At 38.4% G+C, this 21,172-nt stretch overlaps 1 protein-coding gene across 1 annotated transcript in view; it reads left to right on the top strand.

Moving 5' to 3' along the window:
• Positions 1 to 21,172, top strand: part of Vps50 (VPS50 subunit of EARP/GARPII complex) — a 106,518-nt gene that overhangs the window by 19,368 nt on the left and 65,978 nt on the right. The window contains exons 4-11 of the mRNA XM_021164267.2: positions 686 to 757; positions 3,659 to 3,712; positions 4,652 to 4,722; positions 6,659 to 6,776; positions 7,082 to 7,117; positions 8,483 to 8,565; positions 18,090 to 18,132; positions 19,405 to 19,503. Coding sequence (XP_021019926.1) covers positions 686 to 757; positions 3,659 to 3,712; positions 4,652 to 4,722; positions 6,659 to 6,776; positions 7,082 to 7,117; positions 8,483 to 8,565; positions 18,090 to 18,132; positions 19,405 to 19,503 — 576 coding nt within the window. The remainder of the gene's footprint in view (positions 1 to 685; positions 758 to 3,658; positions 3,713 to 4,651; positions 4,723 to 6,658; positions 6,777 to 7,081; positions 7,118 to 8,482; positions 8,566 to 18,089; positions 18,133 to 19,404; positions 19,504 to 21,172) is intronic.

The following is a 21,172-nucleotide window of genomic DNA, read 5'->3' as shown; positions in this document are numbered from 1 at the left end:
TGTAGATGTACAGACTGGTTTCAGACTCCTAGGTTTCAGTCTCCTTTATGGCCAGGATTACAACCATGCCACTGTAAGCTTAGCTAGAGGACTGACTCTTGATCGTGACTGTGTATTGTGCTGAAAAGCCTTCTGTACAGAACTGTCTGAATGCTGACAGTAATAAATTTATGGGGTCTTCATATGAAGAGTCAGAATAGCAAAATGAGTTTTAAGCTTGGGATCTGTTTCCTCATATTCACAATTCCATGTGGTTTTTGCTATTTCTTCATGGTGACTTGATTTAAAGTGTTGCCTGTCACCATAATATTCAGTCTATTTATAATATTCCTGAGGGGGGAAATCTGCATTGAAATGTCTTATAGTAAGGTTAGCAGGTAAACTATATGAAATCCGTGTTAGAGCCTTTTCTGACTGTCTCTGCCAGGTGGTCCAGTGAGTATGGGTTTCTGCAGCTAGAGTAGCAGCTGTGGCTGTAGCAAGGCTGGACAAGGTTGAAAGCCAAGGGCCATGTAAAACACATATTTAGGCTTGTGTGACTGGAGCTGGGTGACAGCGTAGAAGCATTGGAGGACAGTGAGTGGGGCACTGCTGCACGTGCACTCTTTAGCTCTAATTAGAAGGGTTCTGGGAGTCAGATTGAATTCAACAAGTTTATTCTTCATTTACAATTGTTTTGCTATAGAAGCTTCCTCCTGTTCTCAATCTGCAAGAATTAGAGGAGTACAGAGACAAATTAAAGCAACAACAATCTGCAGTAAGTAAAAGCATTTCTTTCTGGTAAAGCTGTACATGAAAACAGAGATGTAGTATTCACAGAGAAATGACATGCACACATCCTGTTGTCTATCATGACTCAGATGACACGTTTATACTGTCTCATGCCTCTGTGTTTCTTCTTGATACTTCTAGGGATTGAGATTCTCTCAGGACCTTAGATGTGACCGAAGAGCTTAGAGCAGGTGTCTTAGCCTTCCTAATACTGTGATGCTTTAATTCAGTTCCACATGGGATAGTGACCCCCAAATACTTTATAAATGTAATTTTGCTTTTGTTATGAATTGTAATTTAAATATGTGATATGTGACCCTTGTGAAAGTGACGTTCTTCTCCCAAGGCGTGGCGTCCTGGCGCACAGGTCGTGACTCTCTGACTTGGAGCTTGCTTTCTGAGCACCTGTAACAGGTGCCTGAAGTGCTGTATATGATGCTCCTACCCATGATTTTGTAGTGGAGCATTTTTTATTTTCACAATAAAAGTCACACTTAATAGTTGAAATAAATATATGTAAAGAAAATATAGAACTGAGATTGAGAAAGTCACAGTTGTCACTACATAACTATGACAATGGGTAGCTTGTTAAACTTCACTGACTCTTGTACTTGTAAATGGTAGGTGTACTGTAAAGAACACAGCCTCAGCGGCCATTTTTCCCAAAGCTGTGGAAATTGCCCACCAGGGGACCGCCACTGCTGTGCTTCCCCTGGCTGCAGATACCTGGCGGTAGAATTAGAATGGGCGCAAGTGATAAAGAACTCAAGTCCACCACCCCTAGCCCCTAGTGGGGCAAGCCATGGATCCTCCCGCGGCCCTAGATAACTATGAAAACCAGGCCATAGAGATCGAGTGTGTGCATGGAAGTTATAAAGAAGTGCATGAAATAATGTGTGGAACGCCCTAGTTGTAATTGGCTGAATTTAGCTTAAAAACTCTAGTCTGGCAGGGCAAAATTGCTCACCCCCCAAGGGCTCAGCAGAGAAACCTCAAGTTGAGAAATAATCTGTGTGGTCCCTATGCAGACTCTCACTCAAACACCCACTGCTTAGACAGCAGAACCTGCACCTCCGGAGCTCAGCTCCAAAGGAACCGAAGCAAGGAACATCGAATCCCATTTTACCTGCGTGCTGCCGGGAGCTAGGGTACACCAGCCAGACTGAAAGGGTTAGTGAGTATGTATGAATGAACGAGTGTGGGCCCATTTTACCATTTATTTGCTTTTTGCTGTTTATGAATAAATTCAAGTATTAGAACCTTTTCCACTGGGTTTTGAGGAATTAGCTTCAGGACACATTTTACGACCGAATTGCGACGTGTACCCACAATTCTTTCAATGCTATGAAGTTCTGCAATTCTATAATTCTTTTATGTGAGGCAAAGCTTACAGTTCTGAAATTCACTGGACAACTAAGTAATGCTAACATGGTCTTGGTAATTAATTTAAGCTACAGGAGCATTAGTAAGAAATCTGTTTGGGTTTAACAAATGATTATTACTAACACACCTACAAGTTAAGGAGATAAATGTTTCTCTTTTCTGCCTCACACAGAGGAGTGCTAGAAGGTCTTGTGGGGAGGATGGTAATGGTGTGGCAGTGCAGATGATCAGTAACTACAACATCAGTTTTCTTTGTAAAGTCATCTGAATTAGATAGGTTCTTTGTGCACATGACAAATTTCCATATGGCAGATTTTATGATGTATTGCTAGCATTTCCTAATTTAATTTTCTTATGGCTCCTACTTGACACTTTCTTATGGAGATTATATTATCTAAATTAAGCTATTGTTAGTCTTGGAGAATGTTTAGAATTCTTCCAAAAATATTGAGGATTAACTTTGAATTTTCTTCACTAACTGATCTAAAGCTATTTAAAGCTAGATTGTCTTATCTTAAATGAAAAACTTCATAGATTAAAAACAGTATAGAAAATAATTTACATAATTTCAAAGATGTATGCAGGTTAAACAAACATAAAAGAGTTAGTACAGTTTAGTGTGTTTAAAACAGCAGTTCTCAACATGTGGGCTGCAACCCCTTTGGCAAACCTCTGTCTCCAAAAATATTTGAATAAAGATTCATAACAGTAGCAAAATTATAGTTATAAAGTAGCAATGAAAATTACTTTATAGTTGGGGGTCTCCACAAAGAAGGGACTGACTGTCTTAAGGGGTCACAGCGTTCGGAAGGTGAGAGCCACTGGTTTTAAACTTTGTTCTCATTTGGCCTGGGGAAGGGGAAGTCACTATGCACCTCACTGTAGGTTTGCCCAGCCCAGCTTGGTGCGAGATGTCGTGTCGTGCGTGCTGGAAGAGGCCCCTAAAGCTTAAGAGCTTTGTGTTCATAATCGTTGTAGTATTAACCTGTGCACATTAAGAATTATTCACGGATTGAAGAACAAACCTTACCTAGTTCATAGCATTCCAACCAACCAACAAACCCAAAACGAACCACCGAGAAAACTTGCGTATTTTTACCTCTTCAAAGTAGGGACCAAGTGACTTGTATGTTTTCTTACATGGTGCAAGCAGTTTCTTTTCCCCATATGTTAATTACCTCTATAAATTTAGTTAACTGAAATTTGCCTTAAAGTATTCATTCACCTTTCCAAGTCAGATCCTTTGTTATGCTTTTCTTTGTGTTTGTTAAACAGGTAACGAAGCACATATCCCTCACATTCATATGGCCGTTTATTGAGTTTCTAGGATTGTGTCTATGCTAATTTATACTAACTTCATAGTCTAGGTTAATGTTTTCAAGATGACCACTCCAGTAATTTTAGAAGTGACCAGGGGCAATTTGTATTATTGGCTGAGGTTTGTAATAAATAGTGGGAAGTGTGAGGCTTTTTCATTATCCTATTTGATTGTATGTTCTTGCAGGTCTCTAAAAAAGTGGCAGATTTGATTCTTGAAAAGCAGCCTGCTTATGTAAAGGTAAGATACTCTTTGCTGCTTGTTATAGTAAAATTTAAAACTGATTGAGTAACTTATTTGAAACTTAAAATATTAACTATTTTCTTTTCTCGTAGTGTGTGCATGTGTATGCGTGTGTGTATTTGTATATTTGTGACAGTTTTTACCAAATTAACCAATGAAAGTTGCTTTCATGAGCTTTATAACAAATGTATAGATTAGTAATTCAGCAGTCTGGGTCATTGTAAAAGTGTGTTGCTGTTGGAACTACATCTATAGCTGGATCTCTGTCCTCACCAGAAACAGAGCTGTAGATTGGAGAGGTGGCTCAGTGGCTTTGAATGCTTAAGGCGTGGGCATGAGTCTGGATCCTAGTACCCATGACAACAGTTGGGTGTGTTTTATGTGTGTGTGTGTGCCCCAGTGCTGTGTAGTTGGAGATAGAAGGATCACTGGAGCTTGCTGGCTGGTCTCAGTGAGAGACGCTGTCTAAAAGGAAGAAGGCCAAGTGATAGAGCAGGACACCCAGTGTCCTCTGTATGCTACACAGGTCTCATAGTGCACACTGGAATGGGGCTAGGAGAAAAGCCTTCAGGATTCATGGAAGCCCTGTAGCAAACAAATCAGATTTGTCATGTCCTTAATTAGTTTGTAAAATTTTGTTGGCAGAAACATATATATAAATGGATTTATTATTGGTTTGTATTCCTGCATGAAATAGATTTGTTTAGATTTCCTTACAAACAGTACTAAATATTTTGTCATCTGTCATTGTGGAAATCAATTGGAAGTAGGTATTTTAAACTATTTTTCATGCAATATACTAACAGTTTTCAAGTTTCTTTGTTACTAGTTTGTTTTCAAAGCCGGCTTTTATTTAGTCTTTGCTAGAATGTCATAGGAGTAGGAGGAAAGCAAAGGTCTGAGACAGTAGTCTGTCTGTATCTACTCTTCCCGCAGGAGCTTGAAAGAGTCACATCACTGCAGACAGGTCTTCAGTTGGCTGCTGTCATCTGCACAAATGGGAGGAGGTATTGCTTTCTATGACTTTGCTTTCTAAGCTCAAACTACCTCAAGAGCTGCTGTGAGATCTACCATTGATGCTGTGTCTGTAATGTGTAGAGTACCATTCAGTAATCAGGCATATCTAAAAATTGCAACAGATCTCCTTGCACACTATTTGTAGTGAAGAACCAGTGAGACCCACCTCTCTTCTCTCTGCTATAGGCTGTTATTGTCACATACAATAGAAACAGATGACTAAAAAACAAGAAAAAGAGCGCCTTTAATTCTAGCATTCGGGAGGCAGAGGCAGGTGGATTTAGCCAGGGCTATACAGAGAAACCCTGTCTCGAAAAACAAAACAAAACAGAACAGAACAGAACAGAAACCCTGTCTCGAAAAACAAAACAAAACAGAACAGAAAAGAAAAGAAAAAGAAATAGCAAACATTACATAACGGAGTGCCAGTTTTTAAATTACTAGATCTACAAGTAATAACATTATTCTGTGAACTTTTGTACTGTTTTGAGATGCCTATTTATTCATGTATGTATATGTATATATGCATGCATATATATGTATATATATATTTATTATTATTTTACTTATACACTTTACATCCTGCTCACTGGCCACCCCCTCCCATGGTCCTTCCCAATCCTCCCTCCTTCTCTCCTTGTCCTCTGAGATGGTAGTGGCCCCCTGGGTATCCGTCTGACCCTGGCACTTCAGGTCTCTGTGAGGCTAGGTGCATCCTGTCTCACTGAGGCCAGATGAGGCAGCACAGCTAGAAGAACATATCCCACAGACAGGCAGCAGCTTTTGGGATAGATCCCACTCCAGTTTTTCGGGTCTCCCATGAAGACTAAGCTGCACATCTGCTACATATGTGCAGGGAGTCCTAGGTCCAGCCTGGGTATGTTCTTTGGTTGGTGATTCACTCTCTGAGAGCCCCAAGGGTCTAGGTTAGTTGACTCCATTGGTCTTCCTGTGGAGTTCCTATCTCCTTTGGGGCCCACAATCCTTTCTATTCTTCCATAAGCGTCCAGAAGCTCCAGTTCCTGTTTGGCTGCATCTGTCTGAATCAGCTGCTGGGTGGAGCCTCTCAGAGGACAGCCATGCTATGCTCCTGTCTGCAAGCATAACAGAGTATTATTAATAGTGTCAGGGATTGGTGCTTGCCTATGGGATGGGTCTCAAATTGGTCGGTCATTGGTTGGCCATTTCCCCAGTCTCTGCTCCACCCCCCCCATGCCTGCATTTCTTGTAGACATGATAAATTTGGGGTTGAAAGTTATGTAGGTGTGTTGGTGTCCCTGTTGCTCCATTGGGATCCCTAATAGACTATAGGGGGTGGCTTTTTCAGGTTTCATATCCCCAATGCTTTAAGTCATAGCTAAGGCCATTCCTATTGATTCTTGGGCACCTCCCTTATCCCAGGTCTCTGTCTTATCCTGGAGACGCTCCCCACCCCTGTTAGTTTCAGATTTCTATTCATTCTCATGGTCACCTGGCTTTCTCTCCTGTCCTTCCTCACACTTGATCCTGAGTCCCCCATTTTCCTTCCCATTCCCTCTCCCACCCAGTTCTCTCCCTCCGTCTGCCTCCTTTGACTATTTTACTCCCCCTTCTAAGTGAGATTCAAGCATCCTTGCTTATGTCTTCCATCTTGTGTAGCTTCTTTGGGTCTGTGGAATGTAGAATGGCTATCCTATATTTTATGGTTAATATCCACTTATAAGTGAGTACATGCCATGGGTGTCCTTTTGGGGCAGGGTTACCTCACAGGATGTTATGTTCAAGATGCCTATTTTTAATCTCTGTATTTTGAGTGGCATGAGCAATTGATGGGTTGGCATCAGTTCACCACCATGTGTGAGCAATGCTCCTCCTTTCAGTAACCTAGGTCTCTGGCTCATTGATTGCCTAACTGCTGTGTTTTCACACTGTTGTTCACATCCACAGGCACTTGAATATTGCAAAGGAAGGTTTTACTCAGGCTAGCTTAGGCCTTCTTGCAAATCAAAGGAAGCGTCAGTTGCTAATTGGACTTCTGAAGTCGCTGAGAACCATAAAGACATTGGTATGTATGAGTCCCTTTTTCAAAAATACAACTTGCGGACTAGAAATGGTTCATCAGTTAAGAGCTCAAACTGCTCAACTAGAAGACCTGGGGTCAGTTTCCAGCACCCACTTCAGGTGACTCACCTCTGCCTATGATATTACACCCCTTGTGGTCTAGAGCCTCTAGCTTCATTGGGCACCTGCACTTACATGCTCTTCTCACCTCCTGCTGCTGCATACACACAATTTAAAATAAGAAAAATAAGTCTTTAAAAAAGTTATTTTTATAATTGAAACAGATTTGACCTTTTTTTTTTTTTTCAGCAAAGAACTGACATACGCTTAAGTGAAATGCTGGAGGTCAGTGGCCAAATTGTACATTTCTTAATTAATGCTAAACTAATGTCACAAAGACAAATCACAGAGGACAGACTGCTGATCTGTGGTTTTCTTTGATCGATATCTGCTATAAGGAGAATATTTAACAGGAAAGGTACTTGAGCCTTTTTTGTCAACATATATTTCATTTGGAAAATGAACTTTGATTTGGAAAACATTTATTTGTAGTAGTATTTGCATGCCGGTTTTAGACTTTTGATTGTATCCAAACAATCAAGTAAAATTTCCCAATTAACATATAGAAGTTACTTGTGAGATGGATAATATTTTCCTTATATTTGGTATCTCATACAGTAATCTGTTTCCTAAGTTACCCATCTGCTTTCTTTGACAATTTTTGTTGGGGTAGGTTTTCCTAAAGCATAATGACATATTAAATATTATAGGAAACTTATACCTGATCTCCTTGGGGTAGGTGCTTTGTTATTATCTTAGCATCCCTACTGGTTGAATTATTTCTGTTGGATTTAACTGTAAGCATCAGGAAATACTTTTGAAGTTTTCTGAATAACCAGTGTTACTTCTGTACCATAACTAATAAACTAGTGTCTGAGATATCTATTGAAAATATTCAGTTGAAATTAAATTACTATTTGGGTAACAGCATGTTCTTAAGTTACTGAGTTAGTTAGTTACTATGACAGAACCCCCAGGAAAATAAACTTCTGGAAGGACGGTCCCCTCAGGGTTTCACAGGTTTCAGTTCATGGCCACTGGGTCTGTTGGGTATAAGCCTGTGACAGAGGACCTAGAAAGTCTTCACAGTAGGAAGGGAAGAGGGATGAAGAGTGGAGGAGCTGGCGGGAGTTCAGCACTCCTCAGGGGCACATCCACAGTGACCTGCCTCCTTCCTTAGGGATCCTTCTTGAAGGCTGCATTGCAGGCTGGTCACCAAGCCTCTGTCACATATATTTTTGGGAGACAGTCAATTTTAAGCAATGCAGTTATCAATATTTGTTCAGAAATATTTATTGATTATGTGGTAGTAAAACATTTCATCCTGTGAACAGGATGCAGACTTTTGGCACATTTTATAGATGCATTATAAGAAAATACTCTAACTGGTAGAGAGAAGTTCCCTGGGGAGCAGCTCCTGCCTCTCAGTGACGCTGGCAGGCTCCGTGCCAAGTATTGTTGCACAGCTTCCTCTCCCCATGTATTTCAGGCCTGAGCTTCGTTGCCTCTAAATTTGCCTGCTTTGCTACTTGTCGTTAGTGTTCTGATCTTTGTTTAAGAGATATATTGTTAGCAAATCAATAGCAGTGTGTTTCTATCAGACTTTCTAAGCACTTGTTTCTAGTCTAATGGCTTTCCTTCTGTCTTAAGGAAGAGGACTATCCAGGAGCTATTCAGCTGTGCCTAGAATGTCAGAAGGCTGCCAGCACTTTTAAACACTACAGCTGTATAAGGTATGGCAGTATATACATTTTAACCTGATTCAGTAGGGGTTTTTTGTTTGTTTGGTTGTTTGGTTGGTTGTTTGGTTGGTTGGTTGGTTGGTTTTTTGAGACAGTGTTTCTCTGTATAGCCCTCCCTGTCTTGGAACTGACTCTGTAGACCAGGCTGGCCTCTGCCTCCCAAGTGCTGGGATTAAAGGCGTGCACCACCACTGCCCAGCCGATTCAGTAGTTTTTATTTAGGAATTACTCAACATATGATGTTAATAAGCATATGAACTTCTTGATTTAATGTTTGTGTTCCTAAACGGGCATTACAGTAAAATACCTAACAGCTGTTAAGGTATGGAAGAGCACAGGCTTTTCAGTCCTGCCTCTTCAAACTCTTTCATATTCTTTCCAGTCTCAGTGTTGCCATTTTTATATAATACTATAGGATCATAGGTGAGAGTCAATCTGCTCTCATCTTCTTTGCATCTCTTGGGGACTATTGGTCATTGTACAAATATTGAAGTATTATTGAAGCTTGTATTAAAGGTCCAATTGGTTCAAGTGGGTGGTTTTCTAGAAAATTTAAATATTATTTAAGTTTATATAATAATGGTTTGTGGTATTTAATGATTGTGTTTTATCTTTTGTTAAAGAAGATCCTTAAAAATATACAATACTAAACTGCCTTCCATTATTCACTGTCATTATTAAAAAGCTGGACAACAACATTGACATGAAACTAGATTATCTAAGTGAATACAGAATTACCTCCAGTATGTTGACTGTACTCAGGAGTTCCCTTCCTCCCTTTTCTCTCCATTCATTTTTAATATTTTTACCTTGCTGGGAAGTGAACCCAGGGCCTTGGGCAGATCCTTGGAAACTTCTGACATGTTCTGAGTTCTGAAAAAAACATAGAGCATCCATTTAGGTTTTTTTTTTTTTTTCCTTTTTACCTGTTGTGGTGGTGAAATCTTTGAAACTGCTGTGCATTTTCTAAGTGTTTATATCAGGAAATGGGGAGCCACACACAGTGTAGTCAGTATAGATCCTTGGTGTGCTCTTACCTGGGGTAGCTGGAATTTGTGTGCAAGGCTCACACACTGCAAGCACCGATCTCACTCTCCTTCAGGAGTCGCCTTTGGGGATCTTCTATGAGAACCTGAAGGAAAATGGGGTAGGGGTTGAGTTAGGCCAAATAAAAGGATCATGGATGAGAAATTCCTGCACCACAAGTGAAGACTTAGCTTTAGAAATGCCAGGAAAAATGAAGACTGAGACTATCTGTTGGATTTATTTACAGCAACAGAGAAGTTATGGCCAACCATTTTGGGGTCAGATTTAGGGAGTGTTGGCTGAAGTGGAGGTGTAAAATGGGAAAGTTTTATGAAAAACATGGAATTAAGAAAAGAGGGACTTGAATATCTGAAACTTGATGGGAAAGAGTGAGAAGTGGAAAGTAAAATAGAAGATAAAATGCCAAGAGTTTGCAAGGATTGACTTTGCAAAGGTCACTGTCTTACAGGAGGAAGGATGAATACAGAATTTGGTGGCAGGAAATTGAAAAAGCTGCTTAACTGTGTTGAAACTATACTTACCATTAATTAACAGTTCTATTTTAGTTATGCTAAAGTAAATGTCTTATATAATAAGATTTGGCTGTAAAATGTCTAAAAGTAAGTCAGATTTGGGCTTTTTACATTTATCAAGGAGTTCCTCTCAAGAACTTTTATATTAATGACTATTTTGATATGAGGAGGTGTTATCAGACATGAAATTGAAAGTGATATGAATGACAGTATAGATTAATAATTGCTTTATCTTAGATGGTGCAGTATTTAAAAAGTAGACATTGTTTGTGTACATGAATGAGTGGCGTGAGGTAAGGAGAAAGGCTTGTCTTTCTCTAGAGATGGGTAAAAGTTCGCCACAGGTCATTGTGTATCTCAGGAAAGCTGTGGTAGTGTGAGCTCACCTTAGGATCCCTGAGAAAGTTGCTGAATGGAGCAGGGTGTGTACCCTGTGACTATGTAAACGTGCAGCATTGGCTGTCGCCTGCTGGAGCCCTCTCTGGGTTGCAGTGGCACAGTTTGCTTTGTCCTGCCTAGCTCTGCCACTGTACAGTTTCCCATTGTCTCTTTATGGTACTCCTTGTTCCTACAAACATACATTTCTTTCTTAAAAAAAAAAAAATTTCTCCCTTTTGAGGATGATTTATACTTTTATGTATTAACAGTTATATATTTATGGAGTATAAAGTGATATGATTTTCCTAAATAGCATGGAGTGATTAATATCAAGCCAGCTAACCTGTTGTGGCCTCAAATACATAATTTTCTGTGATAAGAACATTTGCGTTTTATTTTTACAGCAATATTGAAATAAAGTGTTCTTGGTTACTTGGAGTATCAGTGTTTTGTGCAGCAGATCTCTAAATGCATACCTTGCTCTGTTACTTGTATCCTGTGCTTCGTGTCTCATGATGATCCTGTGAATTCCCAGTTTTTTACCACCAGAGAATCAGTGAAAAACAATTTGACATTCGGCTAATCTTAGGAGTAGTATTTAATTTACAATTAAATCTCCATATTCAAATTTTAAGTAGTTTATCTTTCATTTTTGTTGAGTACTAGAGAATCATTAATATTTTCTTTGTAATTATTTATTTGCCTGCCTGCCTCTGCTTACTCCCTACCTCCCTCTCTCTCTCTTCCCCTCCCTCTCCCCCTCCCTCTCCCCCTCCCGCTCCCTCCCCCTCCCCCTCCCTCTCTCTCTCTTGAGGTAAGGGTGCCCTGGAACTTGCTGTGTATGTAAATTGATCTCAGTGATCACTGAGATCTGAATAGCTTTGCCTCCCTAGTGCTAGGACTGAAGTTGTGTGCCACCACACCTGCCCCCTGCCCCCAAGTACAAAAGTCTTTAAGAGAACTACTTCATGATATAGAACATTTCTGTATTCTGATTTTTTTTTTTTTTAATTTCAGTTATGGTTCATTTTAACCATGTACCTGCTTGGTCCTGTCTTACTTTGGCCTTGGTTGGTTGCAGGTTCTAGTCACCTGACTCGTTTATTTGAAGTAAAAGGAAAGCTTGGGGTTGAGCAAGGTCAGTGGTCTACAAGGTTTGTGTAGCCTAGGGACAACTTCCAGCTAACTCTTAAACGTCTGAAAGCAGGAAAACCAGAATTTGCACATTTGCTTTTAAATAAGAAAACAGTGGCCATGTGTTGGAGGCCTCACATCTCTAGTTTAACACTTGCTGTTCCAAGTGATAGTTGAGGCACTCAGTTGGTTACAGAATGAAAGGTAACAAAGAGGTGACTCTTCTGTTTCTTGCTTCTTTGTTGAGATGTGCTGTTTCAGTATCTTTAATAAAATAAACCTTGATACCAATTTTGTTCACTTTATGACTGACAGAGAACCTCTGCAATGTTATTGGAAAATTACTGATTTGATTGACATGGAGTCATATAGTTGGAATTTACTGGGAATACAATTCAGAATGAGTTATGTTAAAATGTATCTGAATGAAGTATTTATTTTTCACTTGAAATTTACCTAAATTAGTTTCAAGGAAAGTTATCCCAAAAGTCGTGACTACTTTGTTACTTTTTATTTCACTGGAGAGAAACTTCTTGACAGACCCTCAGAGTGCTGTGTATTGCATGGAGAGCATGAGTTGTTGGAACTACTTTGTTGAGCACTGTACTTCTACCTTAAATAATGTTTAAAGTATCCTTTTTTTCCCCCCCTCAGGATATGATGTTGACAGTTTTATGAATTTAAGTTACACAGTAAATGTCCACAGCTTTTAGCGGTGGACACATAGGTGCTAAGGACTTCGCTTCTTTGTTTTCCCAAATTTGCTAGAATTAAGAATCCATACAGTTTGGAGATGTTTGGCTATTTAGCATTCTTAGAAGTGGACTCCAGACCCTTAAAAAAAAAAAAAAAAAAAAAAAAGAAGTGGACTCCAAGCTTTGTGCTGATGTGTTTGAAGTTAAGCAGAGGGTTGGAGGATAGAGGTGTGATTATAGCTAAAGCCATCCCATTCATTCTGCCGTCGTCTAGTCATGTCTGCTTTAGGAGATCGTATAGATGCTTCGTGGTATCTTGGGTTGGCTTCATTTCACAGTATTTGGTCTTCTTTGAGATCTGTGGGTAAATTTTCTTTGCCATGTGTAGATTAGAACAGGCTCTAAGCTAAGCATACTGTTAATTTTCATGGAGTATGGGTATTAAATATTAATTTAAAATTCCATTTATTTACAATTATTTTAACAGTTTTAGAACTTGGTGAGGCCAATATACAAAGATGTGATAATTGAGAAACAGATATTCAGGAAACATTAGAGCTGCAAGCAGTTTTTTGAGTTAGCCTACCTTATAGAGCAAAGTGATGTCCAGAGATCTTATGGAAATTGACTCAAAACACTGGCTTGTAAACTACCAGACCAGACAAAGTGCAATACAATGCTGTTATCTTTGTATTATATTGTCTTTGTATCATCAAATTTGTACAAAGGTTTTATTTATTTTCAGCCTTCTTAAGACCAATTTGTGTGCCTGTGTGTGTGTTTGTGTAGTGTGTGTGTGCACACACATGCACTAGAGCAGTCACATAAGCACTTAATTAGTTATTTATGGATACATTATCTTTACATTTTCTCTAGTGATGCCCAGACTCAGCAGAGGCATTTAGTTCATTCTGTTGAGCTTGCAGATAGCTTTTAAAAGCTTTTAGCCTTCTGTCTTAGAACCTGTGACTTTTTAAAAAGCATAATGTAGCTTTTATTTATCAAGATGTTTATGGGTAATTCTTTTGAATATATTCTGATTAATTGACTAAGATGGCTTGAACTTACATTTCTAGCGGATACCTAAGGCCGTCTTTAAAAGCTGCACATCTAATGCCTACTCCTTTATCACTAATTTCTCTCTGTGTGTATTTAATTAGTAGTCAATTGTGGTCAAGCTGCAGTTGTATACTTTGAGAGCCTTTTTAATAAAATGAAATTGATTTCTAGATTTTATGTTTATAGTGTTCTACATGCTATTTACATAACCATTCTCACAGAAAGAGAATGATGAAACTGTAAATAATAACTGCTATAAAAGCAGCCAGAGTTACAATTTTACAAATAAACAACCGTTTTTATAGTGATCGAAATGGGTGTGAATGAATCTAGAAATACTTCTTTTTCCTCCAAAGTGAAACTGTCCCCTAAAGAAGGGGATTGGAAAGTGCCTCTCTGTTGCCATTCTTGCCCTCTCTTCAGATCAGCTCTGGTGGATGATTTAACCTCACTTGGTGGAGGAGGGTATCTAGATTTAGCTGTGTTTATCTTTTTGTTGTTGAAGCACTTGCAGGGTCTAATAGGACTGTTTTTCTTCTCCTTTTGTCTTTATAGTTCTAAAAATGCAGGCTAATTATTTTCTTTTTTTTAAATATTTTTATTAGGTATTTTCTTCATTTACATTTCAAATGCTATCCCCAAAGTTCCCCATACCCCCCTCCTCACTCCCCTACCCACCCAATTGCAGATTTGACCCATAGATATCTGTTACTGGCTCTCTGAGTCAGGTAGTGAATTTGGTCCTGGGAAGTCACTGAGGACTAGTGACTGTCTGTCTCTTGGAGGGTTGCCCCTGGGGACACAGTCACAGATACCCATTATAGGGGACCAGGAAGTGAGCAGAAGAGGATCTCCCCTAGAGAAGGTGACACTTAGGACTGGAAAGCTAAATGGTTGTTTGGCAGAATTATTCAGCTGTGCACATTGAGCAGGAGTAAGCTTGTGGACGTCTGGGGTGTCTATAGAGTAGTGCGTGCATCCACATGGATAAAGGGTAGGTAGGCTCTGGAAACTGGATGAGAGGTCGAGGGTCTCACACTCCATGCCAACTTTTGCTTTGTCCTTATTTTGGGGAGACTGCCAAAGTGTTTATTGACTATGGGGCAGTAAGTGATTCTACTGCTGCTTTAGACATTGCTGACTGTGTTAAGAATCAACCAGGCAACAAAATCATGAGAGTGTGGACAGAAGCCCACAGAGCTTAGGGCAGGCAGCCCATGGGACTGAGGAGAACTTGTTACAAGGATTCCTCTAACCCATCCCTGTGGCTTCTGCTGTATACCACGTGTCAGTTGTAGCTAGAAATCTGGTTATTTCTAAGGTTTCAACCCTAAAACGCTGGTGGACATAGGATCTAATTCTGCTCACTGTCAGTTTTTACCACTGTCTGACTTGAGGCCACAATATGCATATGCCAAGCATTATATGCTTTAAAAAAACAAAATTTCCACTGTAGACTTGAACATTTATCCTTAGATCATCAAACACATCATTGCTTTGTACCTGTATGGCTGTCTATGTGGCCATCTCCCTGTGGTGTTGCAGTGAGAGGCTCAGGTAGGAGCCATTACAAGGAGCCCATTGAGTTATATAGCATGAGGGTAGGGTTGTCAAGGGTGCCTTCGGCAATGAAGGATTTAATTTTCAAAGAATTATGAAAATTTCTCCCAGGGACTAATGGCATCAAAAATAAACTTTTTGTGTGTGTGTTTGTATGCTTTCCTACCCTTAAGTGACTAGTGTGCTTTGATATTATGAATGATGAGTTGTGTATTGTAATCCTCCCTGTTTGCATGAACTATACTACTAGGAATTTGAGAGTCAAGTTTATCATCAGCAGGTGACATTGAAAAATCCAAGTTTTCAATGTGTCGAACTAAATCTTTTATTTCTTTTTATCATTACAAAGTTTGTCCGTCTTTTTTTTTTCTTGAGATTAAATTTATTTTGTGAGTGGATTTATTTTGTTAGACTTCATAGACCTTTTTTGGTAATATATAATTTTAATAACGTCAGCTTTAAGACTGTTAGAAATAGACCCCATGAATTGTGTATACACTTTGATTAGGTGTGTGTACAGCCCTGGAACTGCTAAGATGCAGAGTGTGTGGGTTGCAGTAGCCTTTAGCGATTTCCAAAGACCTTGTTGAGATGTCCCCTGTGTCATGCAGATGCTAGAATATTCCATTTGTTCCACATCCAGCCAGAATTTGAAGATGCAGTCTTTAATTCTTTAAAAATATCTTTGGCCATTCTGCTTGTTTGTTGTTTTTCACAGTGGCTTTTTTAGGATGACTAATGGGCTCAAGCACCACTTTTGCTGTTGCTGTTGTTGTTGTTGTTGTTGATGGTTTGTATTGGCAGTTGAATAGTTTCTGCCAAGTAACTGTTGGAGCCAAACCCCCCCCCCCCCATGTTCACGTCGCTCTATGTCCCTCTGTCAACAGCACGCTGTCTCATTGCTGTGTCTTTACAAAAGGCCTTGAAACCTTGCTCTCCAAGACTTAAGTTGCCACAGAGACTTCAGAAGCTGCTTATTCAGTTCTCCAAATACAAAAGAATGTTTGCTTGGCTTTTGATCAGAGCTCGGTTATTGTAGATCACTTGGTGAGCACGTTGTTGGAAATTCTGTTCCGTTAACATGATGTGCTCTTTGGTTTGTTTGTTTTTTTTTTTTTTTTTTTGCATATTTGAATATTTTTACTAAAATTTCAAATTGGTTTGTTAGTCATCAACAAACTACTAATAATGTATACATTTCTATAATAATAATTAATAGTTTATTGCATAGTGATTTCTTGATTAAATTCCAAAAATATTACAGGTTATGGCTATTTTAATACTGGCTCTGTATTACAAATCTTTTCATGAATAAAATAAATTCTTCAGCTTTCCAGGTTGGTTTTACATTCAAAGGAGTTCATCTGCTTTTGTGATTTAATTTGTCCTTGAACTTTGAACTAATTGGATGGTTTCATATGCCTCTTTTCTTTATTTATGTTCTTAATTTTTATGGCATAATCCTTAGCATCATTTCTTGAAAATAAATGAATGGCAATTGTTATTCTTTCCAAATATCATTTCACCTTCAATGTTGAAAATTTTGTATCCACAATGTAGGTTTACATTTTTTCTTTTTTTTCTTTTTTACGTTTTCTTTCCTTTTTTTCTTTTTTAATTCAGTCACAGGTTGGATTTTTACCAGACATCTCCTGTGTCACAGCTCTAGTAAGATATGTTGTCACTGAGAATGTAGGTTTACATGTGAACATTATAAATGAAGAATTGAGGAGGACTCTTGACTTAGGAAAAGAACCTCAGTACATGGTAATCATAATGGCAGTAGTGAGAGGACTTCAGAAAAATTATGAATTCTCATGACAGATTCTGTACTAAAGTTCTTAGTAATTTTTTTTAAAATGTTATCTATTCTTCATATATATCTGCATTTCCTTTGGAAAATGGGCATTTGAAGTGAAAGTTGGTATTGTTTTTCTCTTATTGTTTTCTTTTTCAGTTTTATTAGTATTTATTAACTGTATAAAACAATAGGTTTCTTCACAAATGCTCATACTACACTGAGATTACCTTCTATCTACTATTGCCCTGCCTTTCCTTTGTCCCCTTCCTCTATCTCCAATGGCTCCTTCTTCTTTTTTTTTTTTATTACATATTTTCCTCAATTACATTTCCAATGCTATCCCCAAAGTCCCCCATACCCCCCCCCCACTTCCCTACCCACCCATTCCCATTCTTTTGGCCCTGGCATTCCCCTATATTGGGGCATATAAAGTTTACAAGTCCAATGGGCCTCTCTTTCCAGTGATGGCCGACTAGGCCATCTTTCGATACATATGCAGCTAGAGACAAGAGCTCCGGGGTACTGGTTAGTTCATCATGTTGTTCCAACTATAGGGTTGCAGATCCCTTTAACTCCTTGGGTACTTTCTCTAGCTTCTCCATTGGGAGCCCTGTGATACATCCAATAGCTGACTGTGAGCATCCACTTCTGTGTTTGCTAGGCCCCTGCATCGTCTCACAAGAGACAGCTATATTTGGGTCCTTTCAGCAAAATCTTGCTAGTGTATGCAATGGTGTCAGCGTTTGGAAGCTGATTATGGGATGGATCCCTGGATATGGCAGTCTCTAGATGGTCCTTCCTTTCATCACAACTCGAAACTTTGTCTCTGTAACTCCTTCCATGGGTGTTTTGTTCCCAATTCTAAGAAGGGGCATATTGTCCACACTTTGGTCTTCATTCTTCTTGAGTTTCATGCGTTTAGCAAATTGTATCTTATATCTTGGGTATCCTAAGTTTTGGGCTAATATCCACTTATCAGTGAATACATATTGTGATGATGTGCTCTTTGATGTAGTTAAGCCCAATTTATTTCAGCTTGGTATTGTATTACATAGCTTTTGTTGATATTTAGTTTCCTTAAATTGTATTTTTTTAAATGTTTATTTTCTATTTCTTTATTCCTGTGTTGTAGCAATTAACTTTGTGAAATTTTACTATTTAGTTTAATTTTAAAATGTACCATGAACTTTTAATTCTTAATTTTCTGTAGATTCTTCAGTTATTTCTTTTTCTTTTCTACCATCACTGCACATACCGTGGGCACTGGTTCTCTGTTATTCATCAGTGGGATTTAGCACTAGACACCTCTAACCCTGTTTTATTCTGCAGTGAGCTGAATTCAAAGCTGCAAGATACTTTGGAGCAAATCGAGGTAAAGAGTCTTACTATAAACTGGGCAGCATTTTCCTTTTGGAGATTTCTGGCTAGTGCAGGCACAACATTATTCTCTGGGTTTGTTTTATTTCCCTTGTCCCTAGATCACTGCACTCAAGTCTCTTGTGTTTAACTTGAAATTTCCATGAAATTAAATCAGATTTCATCTACTTGTAAACTCAATAATGCTTCTAGAATTGGGGGGACCTTAAAGCAGAATTTGAAGATAACACTTTTTCTAGAAATGTAAGACTCCAAAGGGGAAACAGATGTGTTGTCATGTTACAATACAATATAATTACTTTCCACATATTTTATTTTATAAATTACTTCTCTTTTTGGCCCTTTGAGTTGATTTCCTTGGGTTTATTAACTGGTTAAAAACTCTCATAAATTCCAAAAACAGATTGAAAGGGTATAGGTGGGAGGAGACAGGTTCATCGTGGGGCCTTTTAATCCTCCTACTTCATCAGAAGCCCCGCCTGCAGTCTTTGCAATGCAGAGAGCAATTGGAGTTCCTGGGTTCCCTCTCCACCTCTTGCTTTCCTGATCAGGATACTGTAGTTGTAAAACTTAGACTATCAAATAACCATTTGTGAAAGAAGTCTGGTCATAAATACAATGATTTGCTAATTATAAGAATGTCTGCTAATCAAAAGCAACTGACTTGAGAATTCCTTAAGTAAGCATTGCTCTGAATAGTTTTAATGAGGGCTTTGTTGAAAATTCAATATTTATTCATTATTAATACAGACAAAAATATTATTCTGTGCATGTAGAAAATCATTATTTAAAGATGAACTCGTTGAAATAGAAACCCAATAAGGAGTGCATTTAAGATGGCAAAGCTTAATTGGGGTATGTATTTTCAAAGTCAGTTTTTGGTTAAGAATTACATTGTCTGGGTTGCAAAAGGATTGTTATATTATTTTTTTAAATAATTGTATATCTTCAGCTTATATAATTTTGTAATCTAGCAGATGATTGAGGAAATAGTTAAGAAATATTATAAAATAAGGTCTCTTGAAATTCATGCTTATTTTGTTTCTTATGAAATACTAGATATGGGTCTCAAGGTAAATACATTGCTCACAATGCTAATTTTTATACAAAACTTAATTATAGTGGCTAATTGTAATTATACTTGGTTTCTACTAGCCCAGTAAAATGGTAAATAGTTATTAGTTATAAATGGAGGGAAGGTAGTTAATATTTTTTTATATTTCTTTGAAAAAAAGTTTCCTCATCAGTTCTTCTGTTGATTGCATAGGAACAGTTGGATGTAGCTCTTTCCAAAATCTGCAAGAATTTTGACATTAACCATTATACCAAGGTTCAGCAAGCTTACCGGCTTCTTGGAAAAACACAGGTTAGTTGTAAGCAGATGTCACTCATAAACCTTTATGATTGGGTCTGATTATTACCAATATATCCTTCCAAAATTTCACTTAACAAAAGTGCATTGTAATGCTGAATGAATAATGGTAACATCTTAACAGAGTCTCAGAGTATTAAATAATGTAACAGAAACATACTAAAACTTAGTTTTAAAATGTTTGCCAGTTCTGATATTTTCACTACTTTATGTAGGATTAAGAAAAGTATATTTTACTTGAGAGGCTGAGGCAGGAAGGTTGCAAGGCCAAGACCATAGCAAAAACCTGTTTTCAAACAAATAATCAAACAAACAAGTAAGCAAGCAAGACAACCACAAAGGAAGGAATGAAAAGTACAAGCTAATTAAAATTCAATGGGAAATTGCATATAGTATCTTGTACCTTAAGTTTTGGTCCTGTGAGGTGGATCTTAATAAGGGGTTTTGTTTGTTTCTAGATAGGCTAGCCTGACTCCCTCAAATGATATATAAACTGTTTCTTTTTTTTTTTTTTTTTTCTTTTTCCAACTTTTTATTAGGTATTTTCTTCATTTACATTTCAAATGCTATCCCAAAAGTCCCTATACCCTCCCTCCTCCCTCCCCCTGCTCCCCTACCCGCCCACTCCCCCTTCTTGGCCCTGGTATTCCCCTGTACATATAAAGTTCAAAAATCTGTATGATAAGAACTTCAAGTCTCTGAAGAAAGAAATTAAAGAAGATCTCACAAGATCTCCTGTGCTCATGGATTAGCAGGATCAATATAGTAAAAATGGCTATCTTGCCGAAAGCAATCTACAGATTCAATGCAATCCCCATCAAAATTCCAACTCAATTCTTCAACAAATTAGAAAGGGCAATTTGCAAATTCATCTGGAATAACAAAAAACCTAGGATAGCAAAAACTCTTCTCAAGGATAAAAGAACCTCTGGTGGAATCACCATGCCTGACCTCAAGCTCTACTACAGAGCAGTCGTGATAAACTGTTTCTTAATGAGTACACTTATCTGTCAAATAGATCCCTTGCATCTAGCAGATTTCCCTAGTACTGTAGCTCACCATCTAATGTGTGGCTTTGCACACTCATTATCCACGGTCTTCCGTGAAAAACATGGAACTGTTGGGGTTCAGGAATCACTGTACAAACCACTGATCTCAGTTAAGCAAGAGTAGTTTATTGAACACACCTCCCCCCAAGACCAATCGATATGGACCATAAAAAAGGACTTGGGAGCCTAATGTTGGTACCAATCTGTTCTTAGGACAGGCTTTATATTGGGAAAACCAAGTTCAGAAGTTGAAAAAGCGAGGCTGGAGGCAGTACTACATGTATGGCTAACTAGACAAAGTATTAACAGCTGACTGTTAAGTGATTGGTCCTATGTGAGGGTATGAGGGGTGGTGAACAGGGGAGTTTCAGAGCATTGAGATAACAGGGCAGAAGTAATACAACCATAGGTTTACTACCTTTTAGGAAAAATTTTCAGTGTCAGTTATGGATAATTACACTTCTGGGAAGTACTGTCTAAGAACCTAAACTTAATTCAACCTTTTGAGCAAAATGGAGACTGAATTCAAAGTGGCTACAATTATGTTAAAGGGAGCAGGCCTCAACACAAACAAGGGGAATGGTGTGAAACTTAATCTTATCTCCTATAACTAG

This window comes from Mus caroli, unplaced genomic scaffold, assembly GCF_978045245.1.
Source record: "Mus caroli unplaced genomic scaffold, Mus_caroli_1 scaffold_7, whole genome shotgun sequence".
NCBI classification, from domain to species: Eukaryota; Metazoa; Chordata; class Mammalia; order Rodentia; family Muridae; genus Mus; species Mus caroli.
This window is presented reverse-complemented; position numbering and strand designations above follow the sequence as displayed.